Below are 23264 nucleotides of genomic sequence, written 5' to 3' on the forward strand. Positions count from 1 at the left end.
CCCTGTGTAAGTAAGAAATTCGTGTCCCTAAAAGCACTTCAGTTCTTTGAGTGTATAAAGCTGCTCATGGACAGTTATTTTATTCGGGACTTTTGCCACAAAAAATTCGGGCAGCAACATCACAAAACCGATTTTATCGCTCTTGTCGTATAATTTTCTAATAGCCATAACCCAAATGGTTTTTGCAGGCCGTTTCTCTACAAATCCTTCCTGGTTTTAACAACTTTTACGGTTTTTTGGCCATTGGGAAGGCAATTTGTGTCGGGAGAACTTGGTTATCAACATTTTTCCTTCTTGAAGCCAATTATCTCCACAATAACTGTTTTTTGAAGTTTCCAGGAAAATGGCTAAATTATGATTGGTCACATGAACAGCGAGAAGCGCAAATTGTTGGCGTCATTTAAATTTAAGCAAAACTTTAAAAGTGAAGCAAATTATCAGATCCTAATAAAAACGCACTGTTCCAGTCCGGTGTTTTGTATATATATGATGATCATTGGAAAAAAACTTGTCGCAGTTTTGCGTTTTTGTTCACAAAAAACATTACCAATTGAAATTAGATCCCAGCGAGGCGAGGCTTTACGTTCCATATAAGGAACTGAATAAATTAATAAATAATTCAAAAACTGGTCGTGGGTTTGAATAGAACGAGCTTGGCTCAGTTGCTTGTTGAATTGTGAATTATTGTTGTGATTAGGAAAAGCTTTTTATATAACTTCCAGCTGTACTGTAGCCTTGTTCAGCTCGCAAGTAGGAAAGAGGACAACGCCAATGAAATCCTCATGAATAAACAAATATTGTGTACATTTTCAATCATTCGCGGACATTACACCATCAACCTCTGCAGAACGCGTGGTTATTCAATGTACTACCACTAAGCTAATGGGAAAACAGTTTTTTTCCCCATCCAGCTTATTTTCAGATGTTGATTGATGCGTGCATTCTATAACATAAAACTTTAGTGTCAGGCCGACATTCAAGATGTTTCAACTTTTTATTCTCGCCGCTCTTTTACTACCTTTAATGGGCTTCGAATGACCTTAAATGTTTATGACAGTGTTTAGCGCTCAAGTTGATACAAATGGGTTGGTTATTTATGAACCTGAACAAACCAGCTCCAGAGTACGTTTCTCTGTTTATTGATTTTGCTTGGAATTGTTTAGTCATCTCCAGGGCCAATTTAATAATTTTTTTATTGCAAATATAGTGCAGTTACCGAACAAAGTGGGCAAACACTTTGAAGTTGCTTTTAAATGCCGCTTTACAGATGCAAACACATTTTTTGTGGCCAATTTTTGTGAGTCGAAATTTTTTTTTGCCCTTAACCAATTTCATGAGGTTTTTCAGCATTGGGTGCTCCATATCGAGCTAAATTAAACACGTAGATATAAAACTTGCTAAAGTGTTCTGCTTGGGACGTAGGAAACCTATGCGGAAATTGAATTTTGCTATCCACCATTCCCCTATCGTAACATGAATTATTAGTGTTGTGATTAGCAAATTTGTCCACTTATTTACTTACTTAGTTACTTTTCATTTTATTTATCACAGTTCGTAGCGAACACATTTGGTAAGTGCAATCACACTGTATTACAAAGTCGGTTCATTCGATTATGTCGGCTTCAAGCGATATAATTATCGATTTGAAAGCCGTTAATTCGAAATGGGTAATAAAATTACTGTAAAAGTATGGATGGTTTGAGAAAAGCAATTTTCTGCGACCCAAATTCAAGCTAAAAATCGTTTTCGTTCGATACGAACGAATGGGTGCCACCAAACCTATACGAACTAACGGGTCTTTAATAATAGACTTGGTTGCTTATTCAAGTTCATATTGTTGTTAATGGCCTAAGGAAATCTTGTAAATCGCATGTTAATCACTTTGCGATGAAAAAAAGCTCTACTTAGTTCGAAGTACAATATTTAACTGTTTTTTTCAGAGTTTGAGTAAGAAATCAATTCAAAAATATAAATGGAAAAAAACATTTAAAAAACCTGGATGACTGCTAAACGTATTTTAGAACATCAATAATACGAATATGCAGTTTTTCTCTTATAAACAAAAGACACATTGAATTGAATATTAATTATTTTCTTCATTTAATTGACCAACTTTTCAAATCGTAATATATTTTTTTCTATTAGTCGTCAATAATACAACACTGTTCCAACCGTTTATTTTTCAAATTGCACCATGAGAAAAATGGGTTAGTTTGCGAAACCCAAAATGGTATTTTAATAAATTTAGAAATAAATCGGAAAACCAATTTTTGTCGGAAAAAGTGGAAAGCAAAACTATATAAATTTGATTTCATATATTTTACTGGGGATGTTTGCTAGGAAAACCGCAAGTTCTTCGAAGAAATGAACACTTTTTTTGACTCAAAGACAAAATATTCATAAATACCTCAGTTTTTCAAACTGTAGTTAATTGTCGAGTTATGACTTGTGACATCATTGATATACATAGACAGTTTTTCCCAAGTTTTTCAACTGATTTTTGAAGCATTTGCAACCAGATTCCTATTAGTCTCAACAGGCAACTAAGATGACTTAATACTAATCTACAATAAAATTATTTGAAAAATTAACTTACCATAAAACAATTTACAGAATTAATCCAAAAAAACAAAATCAGGCACAACAAAAAGTTGTTTTTTTTTCAAAATAACAACAAAAAAGTCGATTGCGTTTATAAAAAAACTATTTTTTCGTATGCGGTCGTTTTTCGCGGCACAAATTTTCTTAATGGCACTTTTCCCGGCGATCTTCCAATGGCAACTTGGCAACTGGTGTGTAAAAGCAAAGTCCTCAAAAGTTTGATGCGGTAGCGCGTTTGTTGCACGAATGCGCCAGCTATTCATTGTGGAAACTCTTCAAAGAAGGGAAAAATAACCGGTTATTTGACGTTTTATTCTAAATGGAACTGGCAATTTTTCGGTCCTAATTAAACCACTCTTTTAAATTTTATGCAAGTTGTTAGCAACATTTTTTTACGGAAATTTACAACTTAGGTGATCGTGTCTTTTGAGACCACCGAATTTGTAGTTTTTTCTTTCTTTTTCCTGGACGGTCCATAAATTAAGCCCAAAAACAGTCAAACACTTTTCAAATTCGCTTTAAAGGAGATTGTCCGGTGCTATTTGCTGCTAAATCGTTTTAGGTATCAACAATTTATAACTCCACATGCAAAATTGTAGCCAAGATGCATAATAATTGTGTTTTCGCAAAAGTTTGATCATCTTTTCTAACGTCGTTAAGTTATTGAGGTTATTGAACTTTCGGGAATGAAAAGACAATCCGGTGTTGCCACGTATTTGTGTGCGTTTTCCCTTTCGGTTAATTTTGAGTTAGTTTGTTTGTGTTAGTTAGCATGGTTGAAGTGATTTATTAAATGAAACTTGAAAATATATACAAAAAGTCACAGTTAATAGCCCAAAAAGACCTAAATAACCTAAACCGCCCCATTCAAATTCCAAATTGAATGAATATACAGGGTTATCCATTTTATACTTGGGAAAGTAAAGTAAAAAAACACACAAAATATTTAGATGGAGACGGAAATGTTAATTCAATATAAAAATTAAACCTTGCCATAATACGTGAAAAACAATATCATTTAAATGTCCCCCACGGGACCTCCTATAGGCCTCAATCCTTTTGAGGGAATTTTGATTGACTTTTCGGCACATTACCGGTAAGATCTCGGTCATAACTTCACGGATATTGGCTTTCAGTTGCTCAAGAGTTTGAGGATTGTTGGCGTAAATATGATCTTTGGCATAGCCCCATAGAAAGAAATCTAACGGTGTTAAGTCACAGGATCTTGCGGGCCAATTGACATCACTCAATCTCAAAATTACACGTCCTGGAAATTTCTCTTGCAATAGGGCTCTAACTGCCAATGTTGTGTGACTCGTTGTCCTGCTGCTGACTGCTGGAACCACATGTCTTTGAGTCCAGATCATAATCTTCAATTTCTCTCCAAAAATAATCGGTTAAAATGAGTCCATAACGCTCGGAAATTACTGTTATGGCTCTTCCTAGATCGTTGTCAAAAATATACGGGCCAATAACACCATCGGACCATAATCCACACCATATGGTCACTTTTTCTGGATGCAAAGACCTTTCTGCGATCACCTGAGGAGTTCTGTTTATTCACGTAACCACCGAGCGAAAAATGAGCATCATCGCTGAAGAAAATTCGGTTCGAAAAATCATCATCAACGGCTTGTTGTTCAATCACCCAATTTGCGTATGTTCTGCGTTGCCCATGGTCCTGAGGCTTAAGTTCCTGAGTCAGTTGGACTGTGTACAGATGGAGTTTCAAATCCAATTAAAAAAATCGCCACTATGAGCCGTAAGACAAGCCCAAATGCTGAGCACGTCCGGGAATCGACGAATTCGGGTCTTTGTCCACACTTTGAGCAACAACAACGATACTTTCAGCTGAACGAATGTTGCGATGATGCACAGACCTAACAGTGTCAGTAACCGATCCAGTCTCTTCTAATTTTTGCACTGTGTTCGAAATTGTTTGCTCTGTGGGTCCATTATGTCCACCGTAATCTGCTCGTAAAGCCCTAAACGTTGATACAGCAGAATCACCATTTTTATAGTAATATTTAATAATTTTTACGCGTTGTGCGACAGTTAAACGATCCATATTCCAAAATGGCAAACCTTAAACTGAAACTAAAACGCTTCGGATGACGTTTACCTTTGACAGATATCAAATAGCAAAGTTTTAATTTCCTAACCTCGAATTGGATAACCTGTTACATGCTAGGTATCCAAGGAAACAATTTTCATTAAGTTTAAACATATTGCACCGTTTAGCAACACGGCTCATAATTTAGCCTAAAAATGGTGATTTTCTTCAAACTTTGAGTGTTTTTTGGCTTAATTTATGAACCATCTAGGGAAGTGCTTAATTCGAAGTGTTCTTTAGGGTAAAAAAAGAAAAACCTAAAAATTCGGAGGAACTCAAGGATACGATCACCTACAACTCATTTACATACTAGCAGATATTTTCAACTTTAAAGATTTTCTGATTAAGCTTCTCATTTTCCTTCACTTGTAGTAGCTAAATACGTATTAAAATTCCGATTTTTTACGTATTTTAAAATGTTCAAAACAACTAAGTGTCGAATGTCGTTTTCACATAAACATGCATGGAGCAACCGACGGTTAGTAATGGTCTCACCCAACCAAAGAACCGACTCTATCAGGTCGACCTTCACTTCTTCGGAACAAAACGGGACCAGGTAACTCGAATTCGAGACGGCTTAAGTCCATATGGGTCTTTTTACTTTGTTATTGTGGTATCCATAACCAGAAGCCATTTTTTCGAGGCTTTTTTGCGGAGTAACTGAAGAAAAAACCGCAAGTATCTGGGTGTCGCAGAGGTTGTTTTTGGAGTTTGCAATAAAAACGAGCAGCAGAGATAAACTGGCACAATATTGCATTAATCATAATCAGACGTTTATTGTATAAGTACCCTGAAGTAATTGCTCCAATTTGTCCAGCATTTAAAACGTTCATAATTTTTCAATGCGAATCTTATTAAATTTTTATGATTTTTTGCAAGTTAACTTTATCGTAGCTGTTCGCTGCTGTGAGTCCAGTAAATTTTTCTTTCTTTCTCGGTTATTTATATTACGCTCTTTCGTTGCTCGATTTTACTTTTTATATTACGAAACTTTCAAAACTGATTCAAAACGATTGAATTCCGGCTGCAAAAAAATACTAAATGAACAGATCTGAAAGGAAACATCGACTTCAGTCAGCTTTGGGATTTCGGGAACCAAAAAAATACATTTTGGAAATATTTAAGGTGGTAATTTCAAGGTACTTTTACAATCTATAAATTTATTTTGTTCATTCACTGCTAAAAGTTAACAATTTTATACTAGAATAAAGCAACTGAAAACTATGTAATTTGAACTCATAATCATCCATTGTGCAAGCATATTTATTAATGATTGCTCCTGGTGTTACAGTATTTCTTTTTTGTTGTTTGTTGTTCTTGCGTCTTTAATGAAATAATTCATCAACGTTCGTAGATCAATGGGTAACCTATGTCCGGACGATCTGGATTGTGTACAGGAATTATCTTCATGTCAGGTATATCTGTGCTGTTACTGTACCAACTTCTGCCCTCAATTATTTTTGCAATCTGAATAGAGTCACCTAAAATGCAGTTTATTGTGAACATTTTTTCTCGCTCGATTAACATTATGAAAATTCCGGAAATCCTCAGTACTTTTATTTTTCAAATGCTTTGTTAAAACCACTTTTGTATTCAGCAAGATTCAGTCAAAAGTGCAGGGTTTTTCACTGTTGAAAGTGAGTAAACTTTCTGGTCGTGACGCTCTTTTGCAGTCTGCTCATTTGCAACTATTTCGTTTTTCTATTTTACATACTTTTATACACTAGGGGACACAATTACAGAGCAGATACTCGTTATTAAGCACCTATTCAGACACAGAAATCTTTTCAGATTTAGATTATACTTTACACTAATTGGCCTGGGCAACACTGTGTTTAGTTGCGTTTTTGAGATGTTGCCGCTCTCTGAGTTAATAATTTTTAACTCATTAGTAGATGAGTTATATATAACTCATGGCCGATGGCGGAATTTTGACATATAATAAAAAAAGGCATCAACATATTGCTATTGCGCATACGATTGCTTGACACTATTTGGTCTTACTACTAACTACTATTAACTGAGATGAGAATGACGCGTTTTCCAAATATTGATTATATGCTTCTGCTTTCTCTGGTCGTTTTTTGAGGAAACCTAAATTCTGTCGAACAAAAACAAGATAACTGTTTCGATTTTAAAAGATTTTCGATTAAAAAATGTCCGAAAAAGACAATAAAGAAGACCAAACTGTAAAGACGACGACTTTCCTTGTAAAATCCATCTTTTAACTTTTTTGCATAAAAGACTCAGAATTCCATTATCCAGTATTTTACAGTAAAAACGTCAGGAAAAAAACGCGTTGTTCTGTTTAGAGCGAGTTTTGCTTAGAAATCTTGACGTAAAAGTGAAGAAACAGGAATTTCAATAAACCAAATTATTTCCGTTATTTCCGAGTTTTCCGAGTTTTCCGAATAATTGATTATAAACTTTTACTTGTCATGTTCGAAGAATAATTTTTGGCAAAAAATCCAGGAAAAATTATTAGCGTTTTGTCCAAAATCCGAAGATGCATAAGGTTCCAAAAAAAAATTACAACGCTGTTCAGGAGCTGTGTTCCAATAAAAAGTATTTTATAATTTTCACAGAAATTACCTGAAGATTGTCAGTATTTTAAGTAAAACTAGAAATAATACGTTTTTTGCATAGCAAGAATTGCTTAATAGAAAGTTTGCTAAAACAGGAATGACCTGAAATATTAAAGCAACTTGAAAAATCTTCAGAGCGATAAGAGTGGCGAATTTTCCAAGTATTTTTTTTGAAACTTTTGCTGTCTGTCCGGTTTTTCAAGATAATTTTAATTAATTAAACTGAATAGATTTATTAGTTTCTTGGGCCAAATTCAAAGCTGAAAAGAGTTTTATAAAGTTCCCTGCAAACCGAAGAATGAGGCGAATTTTCTAATTTTTATTTTTGGCTGAAAAGACCGAAAAGAAAAGAAAATTATGTTTTTTTGCGTTTTTGATTAAAAAAATTTAATCTTGTGATCGGTTTTTGAGAAAATCTTAATGATCTGAAAGTCTTTCGGGAAAAAAATTTATTTTCGTTTTTGTCTCGAATTCAACGCTGTTTTTGTAAAATTCCTACAAAGCTATAGATTTATCTTGTAATTTTTCGAGCAAAATACCTCCAGGTCGTCAGTATTTTTAAGTGAAACTACAAAATGGAGCTTTTTGAGTGGCACGTAAAGCAAAAAAACCAGTCAAAACTAAAAAACCAAATTTTTTAACAAGCTCTACAGTCTTCAGAGGAACAGAGGTGACGAATTTTCCAAATAATGTTTTATAAACTTTTGTTGATTCCGTTCGTTTTTTGATAGAAAATTATTTGATTCTTGTCCTAAATTCGAAGCTGGAAAGGGATTTCAACACTTTTTACAAAGCGACAAAAAAGGCGAGTGTTTAAAATGTATTTCATAATTTTTCGCAAAAAGTACTTTAAGATTGTCAGTATTTTTAAGTAAATTTTTGGAATATTGAGAATTTAGAGAAAAGAGTAACTTTGCTAAACCTAAAATTTTGAAGAAATGTTAAAAATAATATTGATAAATGGCCCTTAAAATAAATCTAAAAACAAGTAAAAAAGTCATCAACATTTTCCCAGCAACGGAACTGAGTTACTGCGCCGGTGCGTTGGGCTAAAAAATTATTGAGTTACCCAGGCCTACTGACACTGTATTTCCAAACTATTCACGAGTTCAGCGAATTTTTACTCAGCAAATCAGCAAAGTTCATAAGGAACAATTCTACTTTTTAAATTTACGTCTGTGCAACTTTATGTGTTCAATTGAGTTAATTCAGCGCGTCGAGTCGCTTTTACTTTGTAGTGTTGCTTTCCACTAAACTTTTTCATTTCTACGTTTTACACATTACACACGACACTTTTCAAATTTCTTGAATATTTTGTGCTCTGTTTTGTCGTGCCATTTGCATGCAAATCTTTGTATTAAACAGGATATTGCAAAAAAATTGAAAACCCCTGCCTGACGAGAATCTATGCATTACTTCTCGAGCAGTGCTAGTTAAAGCCAGCTGACCTAAAAAAGTTAATTAAAAAAAGAACCTAGCTAGAATTAATTACTGCTTGCCTGCGTGTTTACACTACGACCTACCTAAAGAAGGGTGCGGTTTTTATGGGGATGACCTGGTAAAACTGAATATCCTTTTGATGCGAAAATTGCGACACGAAAGTGTACTTTTAACGAATCTCACCTGCAGGCTCAGTGGTGTACACCTTGCGAGAGTACACAAAAGGTTCCTCATAAAGGAAAAAAATCAGCACCTTTACAGTATTTTCGAGAAATTCAGTATCGTAGACCAGGCTGAAGTTCATCGCGTAGATGAATTCGTCCCATCTCGGGTAGAGAAAATCCTGTACCAAACCTGTAACAGCCATATTTTGTCAATTTTTTCAAAATCCGATAACAACTAATGAATAGTAGTTTTCGGTGAACGGTAGAACGATGACGGAGTTTGCGTCAGGAGATCGAAAAACGGATTTTCGCCCTCGTATCGAACAATATTTTTTATTCGAATAAAGGACATAACACGAATAATAAATTATAATAAACAAAAATAGCCAAAAATAAAAGCCGTCAACTTCATATTTAAAATTTGATGTCAATGCCATTTGTGAAATTGTCATGTTCTGACGTTTGTAATTTTTCAAAAGCGTACTTTTGTAAGCATATACAAGTGAAACAATGAGTGTTGAAAATCCAAGTGCTGCTTTCACGGTATGGTGTTGTATAAGATGCATATATTGCATAAAATTTTCGATCTTTAAAAAAATCGTGTTTTGCTTGTGGCAACATCGGCGAGCGCAAAAAATGGACCATTTGAACGACTTTGTGACTGAACTTGTAACAAAGTTATAATTTACAAGTTGAAAGTAAACTTTAAATTATGATCAATAGTTCTCTATAAACCTACGTAATTCATTAAAATAGCCTGTAGTTTACTTTTTAATGAAAATACTTTTTAGTATATTATATATAGACCATAATGAATAAGACTCAATTTTGAAAGTTCTGGACATACCTACTTTACATTTAATGACACATAAATAAGCAGGTGGTTTTCTTGTCAGAATAATAAAATAGGTAAGTGTATTGTTTCTGTTACTATGGGGTCAACAACTCTCACTCTCACAATATAAATAATTGTCAGATTTAATCCGATTTTAAGTTTGCAAAAAAAAATGTCCTCCGATGACGAATTAGTATTAGCTTGTACCCCGCCGGAAATACGACAGGCTGCTGACGCTGAAGCACATGGGTTGGTGCCAGCAAAAAGTAATCTTCGTTATCTAAAAGCCATTGAGACATATAGAAGTGGTGTGAAGCAAAAAATGTGAAGAATTTCATCTCCGAAAATGTAATGTTACTATTACCATACTTTTCGGCGAACAAACCAAACAGGAAAAGTCGTCCACTTTGTGGGCCATGTATAGTATGATAAGAACAGTGCTACAAATTAAAGAAAAAATTGATATTTCCAAACGTGGAAAATTGCCCGACTTCCTGGTACGACAAAATGTGGGCTTTAGATTTAAAAAATTCTACGTCTTTTCTAAGGAGAACAGAGGTGTATATGGAGCTTGTCGAATTAGTCAAAATGAAAATGTCGGGTGAAGATCATTCGAGACTACATAAATTTGAGAAAAAACATAGAAATCGTTAGATTTTTTGGGAAGTGAATGCGGGAAATGAGTGCGGGAAGTGAGAGCGGGAAGCGAGTGCGGGAAGTGAGTGCGGGAAGTGAGTGCGGAAAATGAGGGCGGGAAGTAGAGGTAGGTAATATGACACTTTCCAACTTTCAATGACGTTAGTAATGACAACATTACATATATGGTTGTAAATAAAAATATTTTATGACAGTGATACATTCAATTTGTCAGATTTACTTATGCGCACATGTGCGGAAAAGTCCGTGTGTAAAAGTGAAGCAAATGAACAGTAAAGAAAAGTGCTTCTTTTTGATCATCGCTTCTGATCGAAAAATTGCACTTTTAGATTCATTCGAATAAAAACTAATTTATTCACAAGAAAATGACACTTTACCAGACCACTGTTTAATGGCGTAATTCATAATTTCTCCATATGGGCCCCAAAGAGTAATCTGGTTCCTTGCGTTGTACTCAAACAGTTTCTCTTCCTGAAATCACAAACTTGCAACTACACCAAAGCGTCTGAAGCGCGTACCTTGATATCGCCCGCATAACCTTTGGCTGCTTCCAACCATTTTCCAAGCAAAAAGGCCTCGTTCGTTGCCAGAATCGTTTCTAGGTCCAGCAAGATACCCCGAAAAATTGTTGCAAACTTCCTGCAAACCAAAATCTTTAAGAATTTAAGCGTCAAAAGGTCAATTTCGCTCACTGGAATTCGCTGATATTTTTTGCCGTAAAAGCTTCTACTAGTTTATTGTAGTAGATATCACCATTGTTTTGCAAAACCTGCCTGGTTACATCCACTACATCGTGCAGATATCCAGGACTGTCCTTCAAGTTATCGGATGCCATTAGTAAAGCTTTCCATGCATCAAATAAATCGGAATATTCGTACCAAGTCTGGAAGAAAGTGTTTGAAGTTCGGTTTTCTTCATCGGAAGCAGCATTATTTACCCACGTGGATATATCCAGGCTGGGGGTTTTGGAGACAGCAAATTGACCTCTCATTCGATACAGACCGTTAAAGATATATAAGGTGTTCTGTAAATGAGCAATTTATCCATAAGCAGAGTGATAGTGAGTAAAGGCGAAAGACATACGGAGACGTATGCAAGTAGACAATATGCGCGATTTGATTTTATTACTTCCTGAAATATTCAAAAAATCAACCGAAATTTGGGCAAACGAGTTTTAATTTTTTTGTCCTTATTCGAAGAGGTGTTTCATAATATTGTCACCTTATTAGAACAAATTTTAATTCTCTACAAGATTATGTTATTATATCTGGAATTAAATGTTTCCTGTTCCGATTTTCACAATTCCTTTCGATGAGATCACATCAAAGCTAATATTATTATAAATTGGGGTTTTCTGAAAAATTTAGCCGATTTTTAGCAGTGCTTTCAAGACCACAATAGTCGCGTTTCTATAATTTTGTTCATTATTTCGTAGGAAAATTGACTGCTTATTGAACGATCTATAGATTTCTGAACTGAATTGATTGATGAATAATCATAAGACAAAATGGCAATTTTTCTCCACTGGCGATATTTTAGAGAAGAATCTTCAGAGTTCAATGGCTTTTTTGCGCTGTCGTGGCGTTCTTAACAAAAGTAGGTGATTTGAAAACGCCATAAAGTTCTTTTTAAACGAGTCTTTAAGTGGGTTTTTTCAGAAACTTGAGGGAAATTAGAGAGTTCTTAACTGAGAGCGTCCTGCAATTTCCGCAAGAATTAGGCGTTTTAAAAAATCTGTCCATAATCTTGAAGTTGAATGGTTCATTTCCAAACCAACCAAAACAATTTACGTTTTCCAAAACAACTATACGTAGTTAAAAGACCCGTTACTTAGAACATACCAAAAAACAAACTTTTTGCAACCCACAAAAGTTTTAATCGTAAAACGGTTATATACAAAAGCAGTTTCTGGGCGCAGCAACTATAATATCGGTAGATAGTTAAAAATGTAAAATTAATATATTAGATTAACAAAAAAAAAACTGTGTGTAACGGTAATTTAACATCACCGGACAGCAGTAAAATGGACCGAATTTTATTGATTAATTTGAAACTCACGTTTTAAAAAAACACTTTATTTCAAAATTAATACAATATTCTTTATTATGTGGATTTGAATTGTGTGTGACCGAACCGGACCTAACCATAGGCTGTCTATGAACTTTAACTTTAACTTTAACTGAGATTAAACAGACCTGACCACAGACTGTCTAACTGAATTATCGTTTCTGCCGTGGCTACTTTTATACTTAAATCATGCTGATCATAGCAGAAACGATACTACGTCTTATTTTAATCGTTTAGTCGGCGTAAATGGCCATATAATTACCGTAATATTGTTTGGCATAAATAATATTACACTTATACAGGGTGTCCCACCGGGAACCACCGCGATCGATATCTGACAAACTGTAATTAGGAAAATTTGAAAATTGAACAGTGTGCGAAAGTCATTGGGGGCAAGCGGTCTAAAATATTTTCAAAATGGCCACACTTCCTTCGGGTTATATCGGAAGTAGGTATCAACTGGCTTATTTTAAATGGAACACCCTATATATTATTACATTTTTGAATTATACTTCAATTTCTAAATATATTTCATATACAATATCTTGTAGCCAAGTCTAACCGTTTTTGAAAAAAATGACAGTTGCAGCCACTCGAATAATTATTTATTTTTTCTATCAGGAAATTTGTCATACTTAATTTAAGTCGCATTGATTGTTGAAAAGGTCTTACTTTAATGGAATTTCGAAAACATTTTGAAAACTATTAATACAATTATACCTTTCGAAAATAATTAATAATCATGCTAGGGCGCTTCAATTACACAAACGAAGATTATTTAAACTTACTTATGATTTATGAAGAATGTGATAAAGCTGTATCAAGAACATGTGACACATTTGCCATTCGATATCCACAAAAACAGAAGCCTTCATGCAGTGCTGTTAAACAAGTTATAGAAAATTTCAAGAATTTTTAATACGTCTTAATACCAGTGATTGATATAATAATAATTAATGATACATAAACGGTTTTTGATATAACTTGATCACATGCTCCATAAATAATAAATAAGTTTAAATAATCTTCGTTTGTATAATTGAAGCGCCCTGGCATGATTATTAATTATTTGGAAAAGGTAGCTGACAGCTGTCAGCATTACTTTGGCATTTTATTGCGTTAAAAATGGCGACTTTCGTCATGGCAACAAAGAGTGGCAAGATTTAAAAGAAGCTGCTACAAAATAGCCATATGAAAACATTAAATTGTCAATATTTCGAAAACTTATCTCTTTTGGAATAGACATCCTTACTCTTTTGGAATAGACATCCTTACACTTATTTTTAATACTGAATATGACAACATTATCAAGAATCGGGATTTCTATTTGAAAAAAATTATTTTGGGCGGTTTTATCAACTGTATTTTGAAACAAATTTTTTTAACACTTTGCATTAATAGTTTTCAAAAAGTTTTCGAAATTTCATTAAAATAAGTTCTTTTCAACAATAAATGCGACTCAAATTAAGTATGACAAATTCCCTGATAGGAAAAATAAAAATTATTCGAGTGGCTGCAACTGTCATTTTTTACATAAAATTTGAAATATCTCAAAAATGGTTAGACTTAGGTATAGGATATTATGCATGAAATACCGTTAGAATTTGAAGTAGAATTCAAAAATGTAATAATATATAGGGTATTCCATTTAAAATAAGCAAGTTGATACGCACTTCCGGTATAATCGGAAGGCGGCCATCTTGAAAATATTTTAGGCGGCGTGCCCCCAATGACCTAGGCACACTGCCCAACTTTCGAATTTCTGGTAATTACAGTTTGCTAGATATCGATCGCGGCGGTTCCCGGTGGGACGCCCTGTATATAAGTTATCGTCTTACCTGAAACCCATGCCAAGCTCTTTCGGCATTTTCGTCTTGTTTTCCATACCGTCGTCTGGAATAGTTTCTGAACCACTCAGTCAAATCAGCTGGTTCAGATCGCCAAGCCTGCTCGCTCATGAGATCGTAAATCACATAGTTTTGATTAATACCCTCCATGGTAAGACCGGTTCCGATCATAGTAGAGTTTAAAGCTGTTCTAGTAGCGATCACATCCTGAAATTGTTTGCTTGAAACCGTGGAAAATTGATAATCCTCAGCTATGTTACGGTGTTTATGGTATCAGCCGATCCATGCATTCCCAAAGTGCCTCCAAAGTTGTGCAGCATGCACCAGATATACGGTTGTCCAAAGTACTGCTCCAGACGAGTGAACTGGGGAAACTGTTCGGATTGCAGATCGAGAACGATCATTTTTCCCTGCAATGACGAAATTATTGTAGTACAAGCCATTTAACAGAGAAACCCTCAAAATACTGCACCATAAACTGGCATTATTTACCGTTGGTACACTGGTCAAAAAACTTTTCGCCCTATCGGTATCGGCCCAGAACTGATCGTTGTAAAACATCCAACCTTGCAGCACCCTGTACATAAACGAGACTTAATCAATAACAATGCTTAAATCGGACTTACTTTAGGCACAGAAGTTAACAAGGCTTTAGCTCTATCGGTCGTCCAGAAGAAAAATGAATGGACGAACAACCAACCCTGCATAACCCTAAGCAGAAGCGATCGAAGTGGCCCCAATATACCAAAAAGCAAAATTTCCCACTTACCAAATTGCATCCGAATCTGCCGAAGTCATGGCTTGGTAAATGCTCTTTCCTACGTTGGATAAGTAAGTCAAATCACCATTTCCAGGGTCCATTTCGTTGAAACTGTCGCAATTGTATACGTGATCGGTGCCATATTCAGCAATTTGCTATTGAAATTTACAGGATTATTCAGATTATAGTTAGGTAGAAAAAACATTTTGAGTTAATAAAAAATTAAAATGTTTATCTTATCCTACCATAAAGTACAGTTAAGTTTTTCGTCGCTGCGGGCATTGTAAAGCGGTCAAAAATCCTGGCACGGCTTGAATCTGGCTAAAGTAGACTTTAGCCAACATATCAAGCTTCTAAAGTTAACATATTCAGGAAAATCAAACAGAAGACTAATCGGAAAAATCTTGTCAAAATCGAGAAACGTATTCCATCGCTCTTCGTGATGCGAGCAAAGAAGAATTAATTAATTATCGGTGGGCGTGAATGTGAGTCTGCCATTTAGTCAGCCTGGACAATATATCAATCTCAAAAGGCTCAAAATTTCGTAAAAATCGAATAAAACACAAAACAAAAATCAAACAGACTCAATAGCCTAGCATTTAATTTAGTATAAAAAAGTATAGTGCTCCCCCAGAATCGGATTTGTATATCTTTGGCTTGGAAATCTGTTTTGTTTACAGCTATAATCCAAACCAGTTGGAACGTGAAACTTGTCTTTGAAATATTGCTGCATAAACTGGCACTTTATGCAAAATACTCAACAATTAAATAGCTGGCCAACCAAGCAAATTATTATATAACTGTGTTGGTTCTGTGGTTCGGTGCCTTACGGCGTCAATGCGGCAAAAATATCGATATTACATGAGGTTTTTTGAAACGCGGACTAAATATTGAGTTTCTTACAGACGCTGAAAGTGTTTAAAGCAATACGGGAGTCTATACCTCCTGCTAACTACAGGTTTAAAGTTTTTAATTCATTATAAATTTCCATTGGGTCATTTCAAGTTTAGTATGAACTTTTCGAGGATTAACGGGTATGAAATCGACGATGGAGCGCCAGCTTGCAGAACTGCTGGTGTTCACTTCAAGAATGGGAAAATTGTTTCCTCGTTTTTCATATGTTATTGTTCTGAGATGAATATATTCTTTGGTCAGAAAGCGTGATATTCCCCAAAATATTCCAATACTTCGACGAGCCAAAGAACCATGAAGTAATTGTAATTTAAAATAAATTTGAGCGCCTATAAATACGCACAATTGCTCTTACTTCTTCGATGAACAGCTTGCCAATTGTCTGGAAAAGTTCCTCGTTAGGGTCGATGAAATATGGGCAGCAATACTTGTCCGGAAAGCTATTCCATAAGGACATCTTGGTCATATTGGTTTCAGGATATAGCCTAAATTGCTTTTGGGGTTTATTGTTTTTTTTTTAAATACTTCTAGTCCACTTACACTTTAAATGCTCTGGGAACTTGCCCCGCGAAGGCAGGCAATATTGGAATGATTCCCAAACCCCTCATTCGGTCGAGTATTTGATGCTGAAGAATCAGTGACTTATTATGCCAAGATTCACTTAAAGGCCCACCCCATCCTCGTAAGTTTCCCATTCGCAACCTACAACTGCTGTGGGAAAAGTCGTTTAGGATCAATTATGCAGCTTACCATGACAAGAACGCTGGACCTGAAAACTGTTCGTCAATCTCAGTATTGGTCAGGTTCAATTTTCTGTAGACCCGATCCCAAATCGCTTCTTGCCCATTAAAAGCCAGAACGAAATTGAATGAGTTGAGGGCCATCCAGTCGATGTGCTTCTCCCATTGCTCCCAAGTCCACCATACGAAACTGTAGCTGGTTGTGCACACGTTTTGGTAGTAGCGAAACCTGGATAGTAGGCAGGTTAATATTGGGACTTTTCTGTTTTTTTCCTAACTGATCAACAAAATAAACGTTTCACGGCCAAATTTACTCATTTTGGAACTCGATCAATTATGACTTCTGCGAGTATTTTGATTTCTGTTTGAGGTGTTGTGTAGTACAATTATTTTTCTATCAGTGCGTGTTTTTACAAAAAAATTGGTGAGTCAGTTACAGTTTCTACAGGGTGGCAAATCAAACAATGCAAAATTTGAGAAAGTTCAACATAAAAGGCATAAAACCTCAAATCTCAAAACTCAAAATTTTTTTCCTATTATTTTTTTTACGGGATGTCAAAAAATCGAATTTTTGGTTTTGCAGTGATAACATTTTTCCTCTTGGACCGATTTTCAAAATCTGCAGCTGCCGTTGAAGCTAAAACGTCATGTAAGAAGATACAGGCACGATCGTCGACTCAAGACACAAATTCAATTCACAGGATTGCATTAAATGTGATCCAATCGGAATTGCCCCCGAAATTTGGTATTATGGTATACTTTGAATTAAAGTTAAATTTATTTTCAAATAAACCGTTAATTCTGAACAGTTTAGGATGATCTACGCTTGACATGAGTTAAGATGGACTGGCGGAGGAACCAAATTACAATTTCATGTTCTCGAAAGAGAATAACGCCTTGCTCACCTGAAAATGCGCGTAACGAGGCAACGTGAAAATCCTATCTTTTTTATTTTGTAAAAATCAACTTTTTGCAGTGATAACATTTTTCCTCTTGGACTGATTTTCAAAACCTAGCGCTCATGTTGAAGCTAAAGCGTTAGGAAAATGATGCTAGTATGGTTTGCAAAATTCAAAATAGAGGGTTGCGGTGAAAGTGAGTCAAATCTGAATTTGCATGTACTAAAAATCAGTGATCGAACTGGCTTGCTGTAGGTACTCTGTCACCAGTCGCAAAAGTTTTGCAAATTGAACTGAGATATCTTTGCATTGCAAACATTTCTTTGCTATGATATCGATAGGCCGTCATGTATGGTACCTTCTTCTTTCAGAATTGCTAAATCATACTTACCATGATGCTTAGAAATTTACTTAGTAATAAATTAAACGAAGCAACCATCGCCGCAATGGTTCTGTCGAATAAGAAAAGAGCGAGAGGATGATTACGGAAACCTTTTATTCACAGTGGTACGTAATTTAAATTTGAACTCAATATTTTGTCGGGCCTCCTCGAGCTCTTATAACAGCCGCAACTCTTCTGGGCATTCCCTCCACTAGGTTACGCAAAAACCTTTGGGGAATAGCATCCCATTCTTCATGTACCGAATTTACCAAATCATCCACACTGTTCATTGGTCCTTGCCATTCTCTCAAATTTTTCTTCATTCTATTCCAGACATGCTCAATCGGATTCATGTCGTGGCTCGTCGTCGATCGTATCGATAAAAATGAAATGGCCGCCAACATTCTCAGCATAGGTTACCACAATATCGCTAACACTATCCCTTGGTTCTTCTTCTAGTTTCTAAACTCATCTTGACTGATTTAGCAGTTTTGTGTTCTTTTCTTTTTTAGCTTCCTTTGTTCTTCTGTGTTCGAAAATGAAGGTTTTTAACCATTGGAGCATTTTTTCTGCTTTTTAGGTTCAAGCTATTTCTTTGCTCGTTTGTTCTCCTAACTTGCTTTTTCTCTTCTGAGCTTATTTTTGATAAGCTAATGATGTTTTTTCCATATTGCTTTATTCTTCCTGGTTCTGTATAATATTCATTTTTTGGTTGCATACAATATATTTTTGGTAAATACTTTTTAAGATTCGTCGTTTTCTTGACTAACCTTTTGCATTAATTAGTCTCCAAGTTCTCTTGGCTGCTTTTGTTTTTCTTTTGGCAGTTTGGGATTTGATATTTTTTCTTTGTTATTTCTATTTCTGTATAGTTTTTCTTTTAACTGTGATATTGCGCTTATCAATATCCTCAATAACCTGTACTCACATTACATTTTGTTAAGTTGTTTTATTCTGATTGCTTCAAAGTTTATTTCCATAAAATATATTTCTCACATTTTTTAAATTTCTTCTTATATGAATTTTATGAATACAATTGTTCGTCTTTTAAATCTCCAATTTCTTGCAAAAGGGGATAGAAGCTTTCAAATTCTTCTTGATTTCAATGATGGGTTATGTGTTTTTCTTATGTTTTTTAGACTTGTGTGTTCCTGCGTGGTCTGCATGGCAGTCGCTTTGCTTGGTCGCAGGAGAATAAATGTCTTGTATATTTTTTTGTCAGTTTAAATATCTTTATATTTCGTCAGTTTTCCGTATAAGAATTTGAAACAGCTCAAATCGTTTTTGTTGTTTAGCTAGTTGTGATTATTTTAATTTTTTACGGTAATTTATATTAGACATATTTTAGTCCTCGCAATTCGCATTTTTTCATTTCGAATTTTTGAATTCTACTCATTTAACTGTTACAGGTTTACTTGGTTTGTTTGATTTTCACCCCGAGCATAATGTTTTGTGCGATTTATTTGCTCGTTTACCGTCTTCATTTGCTTTCACTCTTTTAAGTTAATTTTTCAAAAAAATGATTAGGATCTTTAGGAATTTGCTTGCAAAATTGAAAGTTTGTAATGGCCATTGATATCTTCGAGAATTGTTCAATACACGTTTTAAAATGGACATTTGAGACTTTAGCTACAGCTTGAATAATTTGTTTGGTCATTATATAGCACCTACTTTTCCATTATTTCCATTTCTAGCGGCGACGTTTTGCTTCAAATGAATTCATCATCAAACTTTGCGCGTTTTTGTTACTTCTCATATGGCTACATAACGTGAATGTTTTTGAACAATTGACGTCATGGATTTTTAATTTGAAATATCTTTCGGTCTATGCTTGGAAAAATTATTTATTATGCTCTCACTCATTCACGCCTATCCAAACATATCCAAACAATATTAAAGCATCGTATTTCTAGAATAAAGAAGAAACTTAATAAACAAGTTTGTGGCGATACAAGTGATTCCTCTCTGTCTATCGACGGAAAAGAACAAACGTAAATCAGCAATGCAATGGATACCCCAACCAAAACTTCTCAGATTACTCTTTTGGAACGCCCGGAGCATCAAGCAGCATCTGACTGATATCGAAATCGCCCTACAAAGTGTTGACATAGAAAATCTGTGTAGAATCCTGGCTTACATCTAAGAATTTCATCCAATTCCCGTGTACAAGGATTTCTCGTGTACAAGAACCGGCCTCTAGCCAAAGGAGATGGTATTGTTTTATTCATTCGGCAGAATTTAACGCACTTACTTAAAATACATCAATGTAAAATGTTAAATTTTCAAAAATATAAATTTTACTGCATGGCTATATGAACCTGGTGTTTTACACCGACGTTCAATAAAGCTAAATAAATAAATAAAAAATTAAAACAAACAAATTTCCGATTGGGTCACTTTTAATGCAATCCTGTGGATTGAATTTTCGTCTTGAGTCGACGATCATACTTGTATCTTCTTACATGACGTTTTAGCTTCGACGGCAGATTTTGAAAATCGGTCCAAGAAGAAAAATGTTATCACTACAAGACCAAAAAGTCGATTTTTACATCAACCCGTAAATAAAAAAGATAGGGAAAAAAACGAAAAATCGTTTTGAGATATTAGGTCTATCTTTATGCCTTTGATGTTGAAATACAAAAAATATATTTTTGCTCAATTGGAAGCATGCCAAACTTTCACAAAGTTTGCATCGCTACATTTGCCACTCTGGAGAAACTTTACCTGAAGCACTAATTTTTTGTAAGAACATGAACGGGTAGAAAAATAATTGTACTAGCAGTACTGCAGTCAGAATTTATCTTGTTCCAACGTTAGGGCAAATTTGGCCGTGTAACGTTTATTTTGTTGAGCAGTTTATAAACGTACTGGTCATTTAGTGCAATGGAAACGTCAGCCTCTGGCAATTCTTTAGGCAGCTGCAGCTGGGAAAGTTCCCAGGAAATATGGGCGGAGCAATAGTACTTCAGGTAGTAGTTAAAGCCGGTAGCTACTGTAACCCCAGTTGTTCCGGTTATTGCAATTTTTCCTTCTACTTTACTGATCTACAATGAGGTTTAAATAACATCGCATTCGATTTTGAAATGTTTGCAGGGTGGCTTTAGGAAACAGTCGTGCACTTTTTGACTGCTTTGGTTATTTGGGGGTCGATATGAATCAAAAGTGTGGCCTAGTGCCTTTTTAACTGCTATGGTAAAATTCCCTTAAAATTCAAAGTGAAACGTTTGAGAATTTCCGTCGTAGTCCGTCGTAGGAAACCCTATGGACTATTTTTTGAAAAATAATTCTATTCGAATTCACATCTTGCTTCAATGTAAACCTCCGGAGGCACCAAGCATTTTTTCGTTTACCTTAAAAGCTTCTTTGCCGTTTAAATTGAAACTGCTGTTTACCACTGCGGTAAATTCGCCGCCTCTATCGGGTAGGATCCTTTTGATTAAGTTTTCCACTGCAATTTGTTGCACATCGGACGATGTTTGAGCTTTCAGGTGGCCCAAAGTGTTCTGAAACTCTACACCAACAGGTCTGTGTTTGTTTACTCAACACAGTGTAACTTACTGTAAAATTCAGCAACACTCAAATTCACCGCACATAGCAACACTAAACACAATACATTTAGTCTTGGCATTATTGGTGTTGAATGATCAAATGAAGCCGATTCAAAAGCCTTCACGTTGAATGACATGACATGATAAATTAATCGAATACATTTCAATTCAATAACAAATATTTATTGGCTACTTGGTGCATTGAAGTTTCTATATGATTTTCCAGACGTTAAAGCTCTTATCATTCAATAGACGTCATCGCTTAGAAGTCATGAAGTGGTTCATTAATCATTGATTAAACCATTAAATCATATTGCTAACATCATTGGCGTGCTTTACAAAAGGGGAGTACATAGTGTTGTTTATTTGCAGGAGCGAAGACATCCGAAAACACGTCTTTTAGTTCAAGTTAGTCAGTTTTTGTGATTTTTGATGTTGTTTCGTTGTTGCCAATTAAGGAGGTAATGGAACTTATTGAAAGAAAATTTCCACCAGGCATCGCCAAACTCTTCGAACACTGCTTAATCGCAACCTATTTTCAGTGGAAAACGGATTCTATGAACAGACAGATGGAGTAGCAATGGAGAGCCCCCTTCGTCCGGTGATAGTTAACTACTTTATGGAGAAATTTTAAATGAACGCTCTGGACACAGCCGCGACGAAACCTAAGCGTTGGTTTTGATATGTTGATGACACTTTTGTTGTTTGGGGCATGGTTTGGTTGAACTTAGACTTCCTGAGGCACCTCAACTCAATAAACCCAAAAATACAGTTCACTATGGAAGTGGAGAAGAATGGGCGACTGCCATTTTTAGATGTCTTGGTAACTAGAAAAACCAACGAAAAGCTGGCCCACACGGTGTACAGAAAACCGACACATACCGACCCGTACCTGCACAGTGGATCAAACCATCATCCCAGTCGAAAAAGAGGAGTCATTAAAACCCTCACCGAAAGAGTCAGAAGAATTTGCGAACCAGCTGAGTTAGAAAGAGAATTGAAACACCTAGAAAGGACAATTTGTTGGAATGGCTACAGCAAGAACGAGTTCAATAGAGCAATTCGACCAAGAAACAGTGGAGAAAAAGTAAGGGTTGGGCTTGCCTCCCATACATACATGGAGTCACGGACAGGATTGGCAGGATACTGGAGAAACACAAAGTCAAAACAGTTTTTAAATCAACCCGAACAATCCAACAGACTTTGAGATCGGCCAAGGACAAACGGGATCCTTTATCAGCACGTATATGCAGTTGTGGCAGACCATCGACACCACAAAACGTAGTGTAAACACTAGGATCACGGAGCATAAACGAAGTTGCAGATTAGGACAAACAGAAAAATCAACAGTAGCGGAGCACGCACTTCTAGACGGCCACCACATACGTTTCGACGAAGTGGACATTTTGCACCAATCTCAACGGTATTACCCGAGACTAACCAGAGAGGCCATTGAGATCTTTAAACATGACAATAATTTTAATAGGAAAGAAGAAGTAACGTCCCTTAATCCAGATTGGAAACCCGTTTTGCGGCAAACAGCGTGTGCTCCAAAACAATTGAAGCCCCGCCCACTCCTCACGCATTAGCTCACACGGCTGGGCCGCATTAGTACGACAGGGGATCCAGTAGTTGAACCAGTCTTAGTCGGAAAGCACGGGAGATCACTTCGCCCACTGCCTCATCGCCTTTGATAATGTCCACCGCAGTTGTG

General features: G+C 35.6%; 1 protein-coding gene and 1 long non-coding RNA gene across 5 annotated transcripts; one reads left to right on the forward strand and one right to left on the reverse strand.

Moving 5' to 3' along the window:
* Positions 1-5857: 5857 nt before the first annotated feature.
* On the reverse strand, positions 5858-21804 carry LOC109545091 (alpha-N-acetylglucosaminidase). 4 transcript variants are annotated; one of them, XM_048660515.1, is made up of 16 exons: positions 21561-21804; positions 21353-21513; positions 20871-21046; positions 16732-16950; positions 16522-16683; positions 16325-16466; positions 15079-15224; positions 14936-15020; positions 14570-14719; positions 14301-14516; positions 11333-11419; positions 11088-11278; positions 10914-11034; positions 10773-10866; positions 8923-9093; positions 5858-6195 (listed from the first exon to the last, which is right to left on the reverse strand). In XM_048660515.1, the coding sequence occupies exons 1-16, from the start codon at positions 21685-21687 to the stop codon at positions 6056-6058; spliced, it is 2388 nt and encodes a 795-aa protein (XP_048516472.1). In that variant the 5' UTR covers positions 21688-21804; the 3' UTR covers positions 5858-6055. The 4 variants fall into 4 exon arrangements, with proteins under 4 accessions (XP_048516472.1, XP_048516474.1, XP_048516471.1 ...); XM_048660517.1 differs by having other exon boundaries at positions 16337-16466; positions 21561-21800; XM_048660514.1 differs by lacking the exon at positions 14936-15020 and adding an exon at positions 14802-14886 and having other exon boundaries at positions 21561-21799.
* Positions 21805-21812: 8 nt separating this feature from the next.
* LOC125502437 lies at positions 21813-23234 on the forward strand. Its single transcript, XR_007280200.1, has 3 exons — positions 21813-22011; positions 22093-22973; positions 23037-23234. It is a non-coding gene; the product is annotated as an uncharacterized LOC125502437 (long non-coding RNA).
* Positions 23235-23264: the final 30 nt, after the last annotated feature.

Source organism: Dendroctonus ponderosae, unplaced genomic scaffold (genome assembly GCF_020466585.1).
Source record: "Dendroctonus ponderosae isolate FM_Combo_2020 unplaced genomic scaffold, Dpon_F_20191213v2 Dpon_F_20191213_1, whole genome shotgun sequence".
Classification (NCBI taxonomy): Eukaryota; Metazoa; Arthropoda; class Insecta; order Coleoptera; family Curculionidae; genus Dendroctonus; species Dendroctonus ponderosae.